The sequence below is a fragment of the Protopterus annectens genome, chromosome 4.part0, assembly GCF_019279795.1.
Source record: "Protopterus annectens isolate FY-2018-M chromosome 4.part0, PAN1.0, whole genome shotgun sequence".
Taxonomy (NCBI): Eukaryota; Metazoa; Chordata; order Ceratodontiformes; family Protopteridae; genus Protopterus; species Protopterus annectens.
The window spans coordinates 252,779,118-252,791,587 of record NC_056733.1 but is presented as its reverse complement, the minus strand read 5'-3'; the positions used below and the strand labels follow the sequence as shown (position 1 = coordinate 252,791,587).

Sequence of the window (12,470 nt, the reverse complement as noted above, 5' to 3'; positions counted from 1 at the left end):
TTCATATTCCTATCCACCCAAGCTACGGGAAATGTATACAATTCTCTGTAGTTTCTGGACAACTTCAGTTTTCTGCCTTGCCGTTTGGACTTTCTTACCACCCCAAGGGTTTTTACAAAGTGCCTAGTACCAATTGTGGCATTCTGCAGACTGTAGGGCATCCAGGTCTTCCCATAATTGCCTGATCTTCTTTTCTAAGCAGACAGTCCAGAGCTGCTACAGTAGGATCTCAGCCATGCAGTCTGCATCCTTCATTCCATGGCATTCACTATAAATTACCAAAAATCAGCCCTCACCCCATCACAGGACCACATTTTCATGGAATGCAGGATGGAAAAAAACCTCATGAATGTTTCCCTCCCCACCCAGAAGGCCCAGGAGCCCACTGTCTTCTTTCAAAGCCTTATTGCTCTGTCCCACATTTCAGCCAGGACCTTTCTTAGGAGCCTGGGCTTTGACCTCCACCATCCTGATGCTCCCTCTGGCAGAAATGCAGATAAGGAAATGGCAGTGGTTCCTGAAATCTGTGTGGACACCGCTTACACACACACACACACACACACACACACACACACACACACACACACACACACACACACACACACATATACACTCTGGAGTTAAATTCCCCTTCTTCCCTGCCCGAAGAAATAAGTAACTTAATGGATTCAGCAACTCTGTACCAACCCAGGCCTCCCACTTCATCTTCTTCTCCAGTACAGGAAATGTATACAGACACTTCAGACCTAGGCTGGTGACTGCCTTCAATGCCATGAAAGCACAAGGCACCTGGTCACCCTGTTAAAGAAAAGATCGCATCAGCTTAAAAGAAATGAGAGCACTACTCTTGGCACTTCAGGTCTTTCAGTCTCTCCTCACCCCTGGGGACCTTAAAACTTATAACAGACAATATGACAGTGCTCTGGTATGAAAAGAAGTGTGGGGGGGGCAGGTCTTGCCTCCTGTACAGGCTAACTCTACAGTTGTGGGAGGTGGTCAAATTGCAGACACCCCTTCTGGCAGTATACATTCCCTCCAACATGAATGTTTTGGCAGACACTCTCAGAAGGTCCAAAACACAAACCCACAAGTGGATGTTCCACAGGGATGTGTTTTTGGACATTGTCCACCAATGGGGTATTCCACAAGTGGATATCTTTGCTTCCCCATGAACAAACGAGTTCCTCAATTTTGTGCCTGATTCCCACACCCTCTGGTCTGGAAGGTGGATGTTTTTCATGGAGAGGGATGTTCCTGTATGCATTCCCTCCCCTGCTTCTCATTGCAAGATTCCTTCTGAACATTTGGCAGGATAGACCAAAAAAATCTTGCTGGTAACCTCCTTTTGGCCAATGCAGCATTGGTTCCCCTTACTTCTGCATTTAGCCCAGGGCAGTCACCCATTTAACCCACAGAGTCGACCTACTTGTACAACACAAGGGAACCCTCATTCATCCCCACTTGTCAACCCTGCAGATGACATTGTGGATGATTTAGCCTTAATTCCAACACCTTTTTTTCAGAAGACATGCTCAGGGTACTGCAGGAATCCAGGAAACCCAATGCAAGGAAGTCTTACTTATCCAAATGAAAAAGATTTTCATTATGGTGTCACATAATATGGACCCACTAACAGTTCTGTCATACCTGTGTGAGTTGCTGGATGCTAGACTGAACACATTCTTCAGTGAAAGTGCATTTCAGCCATCCCTGTCTGTTTGCCTCTGTCACCTCTCTTGGCTTCCAGGTTGGAGGTCAAACAGTTCCTGAAAGGTGTCTTTCACATGACCCCCCCCCCCCAAGGAAACCAGCTTCATCTCCCTGGGGACCTCCGCTTTGTCTTGAAAAAACTGACTCTGCCTCCCTTTGAGCAAGCAGCTTCAGCTTCTAAAATTCTGCTCCTGGAAAACAGTCTTGCTTCTGGCAATCATGTATGCCAGAAGGGTTTCTGCACTCCAGGTCCCTTATGGCTTCCCCTCCCTTCCTGATGTTCCATAAGGACAGGGTTTCTGTCGGCACCAACCCCCCCCCCCCTTTATGCCTAAGGTGGTCAACGAGTTATCACTCAGCCAAGTGATCCACCTTCCTACCTTTTTCCCTTCTTCCCAAACCTCTGCAGAGAGAGTTTTGCACACTTTGGATGTACACAGACAGTTTAGGTTTTATCTGGATAAAACCAAAAGTGTCAGGAACTCGAACCAGCTCTTTGTTTCCTTTTACCCTAGAGTCCTAGGACTACGAGTCACAAAACAGACTGTTTCCAACTAGATTTCTAAGGCCATCGCCTTCTGCTATGAATACCATGGAAAAAGCCTTCTTTTCTCAGTTAGGGCTCATTCTGCCAGAGCCATTGCCTCATCTGGCACCTCTTGCAAAGGATCAGACACCACTTCCATTCTGGAGGCAGCTACTTGGTCTTCAGTCCATACCTTCACCAAGCATTACAAATTGGACACCATCTCCAAATACAGGGCAGGGTTTGCTTAGGGCCATTCTCCATGGCTTCCTGGAAAGCTCCTTTGCCCCCTACCTTCTCCCCCTCCTCTTCCTCATGAGCTTTTGCATTATCACTCTTGTAAAGAATACTGCAGCAACAGAATAGAAGAACATTGCTTAGTTATCCAAAGTCTTACCATAATGTTAAAATGCCTTTCTCTTCTCTGTTGCAGTATTATGTCCTAGATTGGTATAATGTGTTAGTTATGCTACACTATTTAGGTAGTCTGTACCTTTACTCAGTGAAGACACTTGAGACAGTTCTGCTGTTACAACATTCATTTACTGCACACGAGGTTGACATCTAGATTAACACTGAAAGGTGTATACATCAAAAACATACTTCAGCTTAGAATAATCGAAGTCTCTCATACAAAAGAAAAAGTCCTAATCTTTATAGTGTCTTTTCTGCCTGCATCAGCAGTTTAGATAATTTGCCAGAATAAGTCTTTTCTTTCAAGCTTTTCTGCTGACAGATTGTTTTCCATATTTTCTAAAGACATGCTTCTGGAGCATTTCTCCTCGGGCCTCCCTGAAAACAGCATCTGTGGAACCTAGTCAGACTTTCCCGGTCAACAAATGTTAAATAAATAAAAGTAAAATAAATTTTAAATATTCTGTTCCTGAAGAATAACTCTTTTCGTCCTTGGCATATCTTTGCATATCATGTTGACGAGACACAGCTGCATACAAGAGTTCATCTTGGCCTGCTTGTAGATAATAATTTTACACAAAGCTGCATAGTTTATAAGAGATAAAATATTTTACATTTGATTCTTATTAACAATGAATGCCAAGCTATTAACTTGGTCTAAGCATTTTGTGTTGTAATGTAAGACTCTGAGGAAGCCAGTTGTACTGGTGAAAGCGCTTAGTCTGTGCAGTGTTGGAATAAATTCTTCGTGTTATAGTGCTGGTGCCTTATTCATCTTACACAGTTCGGAATCGAATTGAATTCTTAGTTTGAACCTGCATTGGTTCAATTGGAGTGTCTTTTCTAAGCTATATAGTTTTGCCAAGTTAGGTAACTGAGTTCCAGCTGAGTGCACTCTACACACTGAAGTGCCGAACATTTATTTCACATTTTCAGAAAAATACACAAAAAAATCCATTTTAAACTGTTCTTTACTCTCGCATAATGATTAAGGTGATTACATTGCAAACATAAGGGGCAAGGTTTGATTCTCACATGGGGTAATTGGCTAGGCTTAAAATGGCCCACAAGGGCAGTTAGCCTAGTATTAATCTAGAAGTACTAATCTGTAAGCCTACCCTCCATCCCCCTGCATTTGTTCTTCCTTGGATGTACCTAGCCTACATACCTATTTTTCAAGCATTCTCCTTCGGGCACTCAATTCCGAGGATGGTGCATGTGTATGCCACATTTATAGCCTACGTCTGATAGACTGTGCAATGTACCACACACCCTAGGCACTAAAGACTTTTGTATACTGGCCGACATCTGGTTGCTTGGCAAGCAGTCTTCCTCATGTAAAGAATACTGCAACAGAGAAGAGGAGGACATCTAATGTTGTGGTAAGATTTTACACAACTAACGTTTATACATGGATGAAAGAGTCACAACTTTATTTTCTGACTTTTGTAAGTAAATGTTGTCAAATACTCTAGCCAAGGGACATCTGAGACCACTTTTGGCATAAAAGAGGTGGTTGTCAGACTTCACCCTGACTCAGTGAAGAGTGTAAATGACTTCCTGAAGGACTTGCAACTCTTTCATCCTTCTGGATGAAGCAATACCTTCCAGAAGTGTCGTCTTCCAGGACATGAATTTAAAAGGAGCCAAAGCTGCTGATTTGAATGGATCCAAATATATTATGTTCAGATCCCTAAAGTGTGAACAGTCCGCTTTGGTGGATGAAGGTGCAGGACTTAAGGAACTGTTTTATCAGCATGTGTCTTTCAATGGACATGATAAATGCATGCAGAGACTGCAGAAACGTACTTTCAGAGCAGTAGGAAGTACTAGGAAAAAATCTTAGCAGATAGGACAGTACCAGGTGAAGTCCTACTAAACTGGGTTTTTGGGACTTTTTTCTGTACAAAGACGTAAGCTCTCCTCTACTTTGTCAAGTGATTTCATATGCTGGATTTCCTGGAAATGTTAAGCATGTTCTCTCTAAATATTTCAGATTAATAAGTATTTTGTCATCCATACTGTGAGCCTGAGACCCTGCAGAACTAGAGTAACTAATGAGCTTTGGGAGGTATGCAGAAAAAAGTTATTAAATGAGAAAGAGAAGACAGTTATCCAACATACCTTCCTGCAGGGAATCGTTATGCAAAAGTTTGTAAAAGTGCATGGTTGCATGCATAAATGAACAAATCTACCTCCGGTATTCCATTTTGCATGAACTTGTTCAGATGACATTACAAAATTTTAATTTCAACGAAGAAATAGGAAGGCAGTTTTTCAAAGTGATAAGGAAAATATTTAGAGTCCATTCTGCCTGAAAAGCAGTGGGAACAATTGAGGCTGCTTCGTAGATACACTACTTTCAGAACAGTAAATATTAAGGAGTGAAGATAGATATTCCCTTGAATTTTGGATAAAGACAGACATCTATAAGCCTGTAAACTAAGCACTCGCACTTAACTTTGGTATTCAAAAAACACAAGGCCGAGAACCATGGTTAATTTCCAACAAGCTTTACTCCTGATAAATGCTTTTGTCTTTGGACTTCATCAGATATAGTTTACTTTGAGACCATTCATAATACAGGGTAGTACAGTATAGGAAGGAGGAAGGAGTTGTACAGCAAGCCAGTAGTAAGACTAAGTAATAAAAGATTTGATACCTGGAAAAAGAAAGAGCCATTCAACATCTAACCTTGAGTTGAATTACAAAGTCTGCCATAATAAGCCAGCTGACCTACAAACTTCAACCTACTGTTTCTCATATTCTTATCTCTGGGGCATCACAAGCTACAATATCTAGGAATATAAACTGGGATCTCACTTGACCAAACATTAGCCTTGACATTTACTGAGATAGATAAAAAAAAGTAGTAATTTTCTAGGTAAACCTGATTAGATCTCGCATAAGGAATTCAAGCTTTCACTCTTTTTGAATGTCACAAACCATCTTGCACTAGCAGAATTTTTGACATCTTGGGAGGTACACTTGCCTTTATGGAATGATGAAAGAATAAGAAATGCCTGATTTTTGTCATGTATTTTAAAGCTTGTCATTTTAATTTATTTTCTGACTTACTGAAGCCTGAACATGTTGGAAAAATGTTTGATAGGTGCTGTCAGCAATTTTGATTGTTTTGTGGCTTAGAATTAAAAGGGATCAGGAAGTCTCTAACCCAGTTTTTTGTATAATTAGGATGAATCTTTTCATAGGTTCATAGATTAATAGGTGCTTACTAGGCTAATGACCACAAGAGCCTTTTTAGGCCTAGCCATGCATCCCAAATAACTGACAAGTTCTGGTACCCTTGATAAGTGTAACCATGGGCCTGGAAGATGAACCATTTACAGGATGCCTGTGTCCATTAGAGACATACGTGCCAAACCAGGGGTGAATTTCCAGTTTTCCAAATTGCACTTTAATTGGGTTAGGGAAGAACTCTGCTTCACATGGATGGGGAGCCTGTTCCGTAGACAGGGTAGTCTCTGGGATGCAAACCTCTCTCTCCATCAGGTCGTATTTATATCACAGGCAAGGTTTCAGTCTTTAGAACGGGTAATTCTGGTGCTATTTGTTTTGTGGTTATGCAGGAGGTCCATCAGAGAGGGGTCCCTCTGTATGCCAGGAATAATCTCCCCTCAAAAGCCTGTAGGAGACAGAATACAGGGATAGGGCCCTGAGGTGGTCTGCATAGGACATTTTACTGTATTCTTTTAGTGAGGAACCTCTGTGGACGTTCCAGTTGCTGGATATGCATGGGTATGTACATACCAAATGGGGCAGTTGTACTTAATCATAGGTCTGATGGATGCAGTGGAACAGTGACTTCCTTGGCCTTGGATACTATACCTTTGTTTATAAGTTGTGCAACAAAGAATGATTTCCTCACCACTTGTAGTCATGTGATGGTCAAAGGCTAGATTACTATCTGTGTGTCCCTATGTCCCTGACTACTGGGTCAACTCTAAGGGGTGTGTTGTCAATATGACAGTTACCAGGGATGGATGACTTCCCAAAGGATATTGTGTTTCTTGGCATTTAGTTTTAGTCAACGGCTTTGACACCAGTTGTTTGTCTGTGTCATCCCCTCCTGGAGAACATTTGTGTCAGTGTGAGATTCAAGGACAGCTCCTAATTTGCAGTCCTCTGCAAATTTAGTCAGCCAGAGACCACTGATATTGCCCTTGACTTCAGAGACGTAAATGCCAAAAAGAAGCTGTCCTGGGACTGGCCGCTGAGGGACTCCACCTCTGATTGGCTTCTTTGTAGAGATGGAATCCTCAATTCTAACTTCCTAGGTCTTGTCTGTGAGACAGTTACCTATCCACTGGGTGATGTGCGGGTTTGCACCTAGCCTCTTGAGTTTTTCAACAATGGCTGAGTGGGGTATTGTGTCAAATGCCTTGGCCAGGTCAAGATACATTGTGAACGATTTTGCCCTCATCCATTGCTTTGGTGACCTTTTCAAAGAAGTCCACCAGGTCGAGTAAGCATGATCTGCTCTTGCCCTTGGCTTTATAAGCCTATAAAACTTTTTGAGTGACATCATCTGACCTGGAAGGATTAGATTAAAAACATTTACTGTTTTTATAGTTTGGGGGAGAGTAGCTAGGAGGTGGAAGTCTGGGGTTCCCACTAAGAGGAGAATGTTATATATGAAAGAAATTTGCACAATGAAAGTAAAAAAATAGAAATAAATGGTCATAGCTGTTCTGATAGTTAGGAATTTTCTTGGCTTTTGAAGGCTTAGCTTTGTTTCTCAGGTCATCTGCTTATGCTTTACTGTATTACACCATATCGATACCTTGTCTTTCTGTTCATAAAATGTCTGTCGAGTAGTTTTAAACACAATTGTTAACGTTTCAATTTATTATTTTTTTTGTGCGTTTGTATTATTGCACTATGGTTTGTTTTACTCACAAAAGCCACAAATATTTTAATTAGGTTGTATGTTTGGAAGTATTTGTATATTCTGAAAACTTTTTGAATGCATATATTAGAGTAGTTGTGCTGTGGCTAATGCAGTGTCATTTTTAGTATGTCTCTAAAGTGTTATATTTTTTTAGAATGTTTACTTTTTAAATTCTCCAAAACTAGTAACTTGAAGTTGGTATTTTTTTTTATTCTAGATTACCCTTAGACAAGTTCAGAATTTAGCAATTACTCTTCGAAGGGAAGCAGATGTCAAGAAACTCATACAGGAGGCAAAGCAAAGGTGAGGTTCCCAGAAAGATATTTTGTGGGTTTGTTATGTGCCTTTCTTATGTAAACAGCATGATGCTAACGAAAAGGTTGAACTAAAAAGTTAAATTTTCAAGACTGTGACCGTGCAGGCCGTATGGGACAGCTCTACAGAGATACAGGAACACCCTCCCCCAATAATAAACTGCTGCAGAAAGCACAGAGTCATTGTCATAAAAGGCATATTTTTGCATTCATTCACTCATTCCATTTGTTTATAAATGTATTAACTGGGTAGGTACACTGGTCCAAGGACCCTTTTTCAAGCTCTGTCTGGGCAAGATGGCAAGTAATTTGAATCAGTGATACAGTAACAAGGGAGATTAGCTTTAAAGAGAAACATTTGTCAAAGATGAAATAAGACTAAACAGTGTTGTCAAAGATACAGTAATAAGAATATAAACAGTGGCACATTGAGGGAAAAGATTATTTTCCAGATAGATATTTTTATAAAAAAAGGTAGACAGTTATAGAAAGTTTTAGTAGTATGCTTAGGACATTTGACAAAGTGGAGACCTTTAGAAACAGCAGTTGCCATGGTTATTAATAGGCTGTGTGACATCAGAACTTAAAATAGTTCTAAAAAATCATAAAAATTGATGCCTCAATAAACTTCCACAAAATAGGTGATGCAAAATTCCTAAGCAAAGGAAGCAACTGAAGATGCAAGTCCCCCATTTCTGGAAATAAATTAAAACAAAAATATTTTTATAGAGATTCAGTAACCAGTATGCAATCTTCCTTCTCTCTGGGTTTAAAAGCCTCCTTCATAACAAGGAAGTCTCCTAGATGCTTTTTTGTGTAGCTGGCCTACAGGATACTGTGAATTTTGTCTTTTTGAAAAAATATATTTTATTCCACTAATTTCTAGGTGAAGCCTTTTTTTCTGCAGGAGGCTTTGTAGAGTTTGCCTCATTCAAGCAATTTTCTGTGATGCACATTATCTTAATCGTGTCACTCCTTGGGTTTCCAGTTGAGTGGATTATTGGGGCTGTTTAACATAAGAGTTTCTGTTATGAAGGTTCTTTGGATCAGTTTTATAATTCTTTTTAACTGTTAGCAGAGCAATGCAAATTTTCCCTGCTCTCTCATCATGGCAGTCAAGTGTCCCTTGTGTGTCGTGGGCAAGTAGGTTTCCTTGTGAAACATCACTGAAGACAGATGGTGTCAGGGATTCACCCTTCTCCTGGATTGAAATTTCAGAGCTACCTTTGAAGAATGGAATTTTCTGAACAGTCTTTTTATTACATGAACAATGCATACCAGTGGTTTGTTCAATGTGTGATACCAAACAGTCCTTTGCTTGGTAACCCAAATAAACTGGATAAAACACACCCAGAGGTAATGAATCCCAACGAATGTTTTAATAAAATCCAAACAGCACAAAAGGTAATGTAAAGCGCTTTTTGTCTTGTCAATTCACCAGACTTCCTCAGACTGGTCCGGCTTTTTTTTAACAGACAGCCTGAAGGGCTTTGCTTTGTGAGCAATTTCATTCAGAGTCGTACACATGGTGGAGAAGTGCTAGAGTTACGTTACTATTCCTCTTTATCCTTCAGAACATAACAGGGCTTGTTTGTGATTCTTCATCACGACTCAGCAGTTTTGTCTCAATGCTGCTGCCAGACCATTAACATACTGTCTGTTTCCACAGTTATTCCATACATCTTCCCTCAGGTGGAAGGGACAGATATGAAGGTTACAAGAAAATTCCATAACTTAGAAATGTGCACGGCTGTGGAATGAACTTTCTATGGCTTTCGACAGGTTATGGCCAGGTCTTGCTAAATCTTTTTGAAGTTCTTTCTTGCCAAGTTTTTCAAACTCAGTAACCAAAAAAATGTTAGGAGTTTCTTTGAAACAGCACACTATACAATTTTGGACAACATTGTCAGCTTTTTGAAAGACATTTTTTTTCAGCGCCATATCACATTTTGTTTTGCTGCTTAAAATGATACATCTCCAATCAGGTCGTGCATATGATGGTTCCACATGCAAGTCAGAAGGCTGTATCTAATTGGTTCCTAGGTCAGTGAGAATATCTTTTACATGTTCATAGATTAGTACTAGGCTGACTGCCCCTGTGGGCCATTTTAAGCCTAGCCAGTTAACCCATGTGAGGATCAAACCCTGCACCTTTTGTCTGCAAGGCAAATATCTTAACCATTATGTCAACATTTTTGCTTTCTTTCTCACTGCTTTTTGGCTCAGCTTTGGTTTTGGTGGAGTTTGTTTTATTAGTTTTTCACACCAAGACATTTTTTTGTATTATGCCAACATGTCTGCAGACACTTTTATATCTGTTGTATCATCCGAGTTGTAAAAACTTAAAGTTGCACTAGTTCTTCTGTATTCCTGTTTCTTTACCAGAATGCCTTAAGATTTCATCTGTATGTTGCATCAGTTTTCTCTGTCCACCAGTCTTGTGGTTTGACCTTTTTTGGGACTCAAGCTTACTACTACCTTGTTGCAGCACTTTTGGCTGCTATGGTACCAGATTCTTCTTTACTTGGTTTAAAATTCTCAGTCTCATCTTCATTTTCCCTTTTTTGAGTTCTCTGATGTCATTTCCAGCAAGTCTGTCACCATATAATTTTTGTGGTTAATGTAGATGTTCTTCGTGTTTCACTGTTGCAGTCATCACACTTGGGTTTATCTGCCTGCAGGTTGACCTCAGTCGGCCCGAATACCAGAGTCTTGGGATTTCTGCATCGGATGTTGTTGCCTCTTCCATGACGTCAGGGGTATAAAACATGTAGCCGACTCCAGTACATCTGCTTTTCTTGCCGTGTGGGAGCCCGAAGCAGTTCGCAAGTGCTGCTCGGCTGCTACCTGAAATTTTCTATGTTATGTGGTCCTGTCTTACCTCCATTCTTTACTCACGGGTCCGACTCTGCCAACTATTTCTCTAGCACGAAGTCTCTAATTGGCTGGGCTAACCCAGTATCCCAAGATGCACCTCGCCCTATTGCCGCTCGTAGAGTTAGGACGTGGTCTCTCTTGGCTGTGGCTAAGTACCCTTTTCAAATACTTTTCTAAGTATTTTAGTAGTCAGTTGTATTGCAAAAGCTATTTTAATAGCTACTCTTCTTTGTGACTAGTTCTTGTGAGTTTTTTGTGAGGACTTTGTGTGTTTGTGGTATCCCTCTGTTTCGCGGGCTAGGCCTGTTTAAGTTAGAGTACCTAGTCCTCTCCAGTGTTGTCCCTTGTATTTTTTGTACTGGTCTTTGAGTTGTGGGTAGTTGTTTTCCCTCCAAGAAACGTTTAACTTGGAGTTTACTTGGCGTTAGTGTGTTTTGGTTTTTCCTGCCTTCCTCTTGTGTTGTCTCTGTCGGCTGAGTGTTGTGTGGTTATGTCTAAAGAGCAGAAAGAACATAAACCCTCCGGGTTTAAGAAGTGTACCAAATGTGGCTACAAAATGTCCATTACAGATGGGCATTCCATCTGTTTGTTGTCTGGGTGCTATTCACCTACAAGAGTCCTGCAGTTTTTGCCACGTGCTTAGCCCTAGGGTACCGCAGGAAAGAAAAAATTGATTTTGAAGGGTCTGATTAAGCCTTCCTTTGAGAAGGCCTTAGATTCTTCTTCGTCTTCTAGTGCTAATTCTAAGCCTGCTAAGGCCAAGAAAAGATCTCCGGCTCCGTCTGCCTCCTCAGTGCCTTTGGAGAAGGTTTTAAAAGTGGATACTTCCTCCTCGCCTCCATTGTCCTCGAGGCCGCAGGAGAAAGTTTCGGTTATGGGTACTACCTTCTCGGCTCCATTGCCCTCGGGGCCGCAGGAGGTATCTGTTGTACTGGAGTCGACCTCGGCTCCAATATTATTGGATCCTATTCGGAGCCAGTCACCCAGTGTCAGGCATGAGTCTCCAGGTAGGAGACACCGATCTCCTATTTTTTCCAAATCCTCTAGGCTGTCTAATTTGGATGTGGATAGGGTGGTCCGGAGGCTCCTGCAGTCGCCAGTGTTAGCAAAATTTTTTTCGGCACCGACCCAGTCTGCTCCGGAGCCAGTCCCTGTCCTGGTACTGATGATTCCTCCTCTAAGCACCCATTTGTCATTGGAGCCAGAGTGCCCTGCGCCGAGTGATGTCCTTGTGTCGGCTTCGATACCACAGGAGAGTCTATCGGAGCCGGCGTCGGCTCCAACCATGTCAGTTCCGTCCTCTGGTTTCGGTACTCTGGTTTCTTCAGCCGGACCCGAGGGGGATACCCTGGGACTCCTGTCAGTTCCGAGTCTCCCTCTCGGTGCATCGGCTCAGGGAATCTTGACTCCAGTCATGGTCTCTGAGACGGGTCAGTCCTCAGATTTGGGGGGACCTGCCTTCGAGGCCATGAGGAGCGCACTGGCTAGATAGTCACATCACCTGGATCGGTCACTCCGTCCCTATACACCCCGGCTAGAGCCTTTGACGCCCCCCTATCCGTGGATGGTGGAGCCCGAAGGTCTGTGGATACCCCCTTGAGCGGTCCCCTACTTTCTGAGGGTCCCTCGGAGTCTGTGCCTGAGGAGCCCCCTAGAAAGAAGTTGTGCAAGAGGAAGCACATATACTCCCAGGACGAGTCCCTCACCTCTGATACTG

General features: G+C 41.9%; 1 protein-coding gene across 1 annotated transcript in view; it reads left to right on the top strand.

The window, feature by feature from the left end:
• MORC2 (MORC family CW-type zinc finger 2) overlaps positions 1-12,470 on the top strand; it is a 1,452,408-nt gene that overhangs the window by 428,901 nt on the left and 1,011,037 nt on the right. The window contains exon 12 of the mRNA XM_044068246.1: positions 7,780-7,865. Coding sequence (XP_043924181.1) covers positions 7,780-7,865 — 86 coding nt within the window. The remainder of the gene's footprint in view (positions 1-7,779; positions 7,866-12,470) is intronic.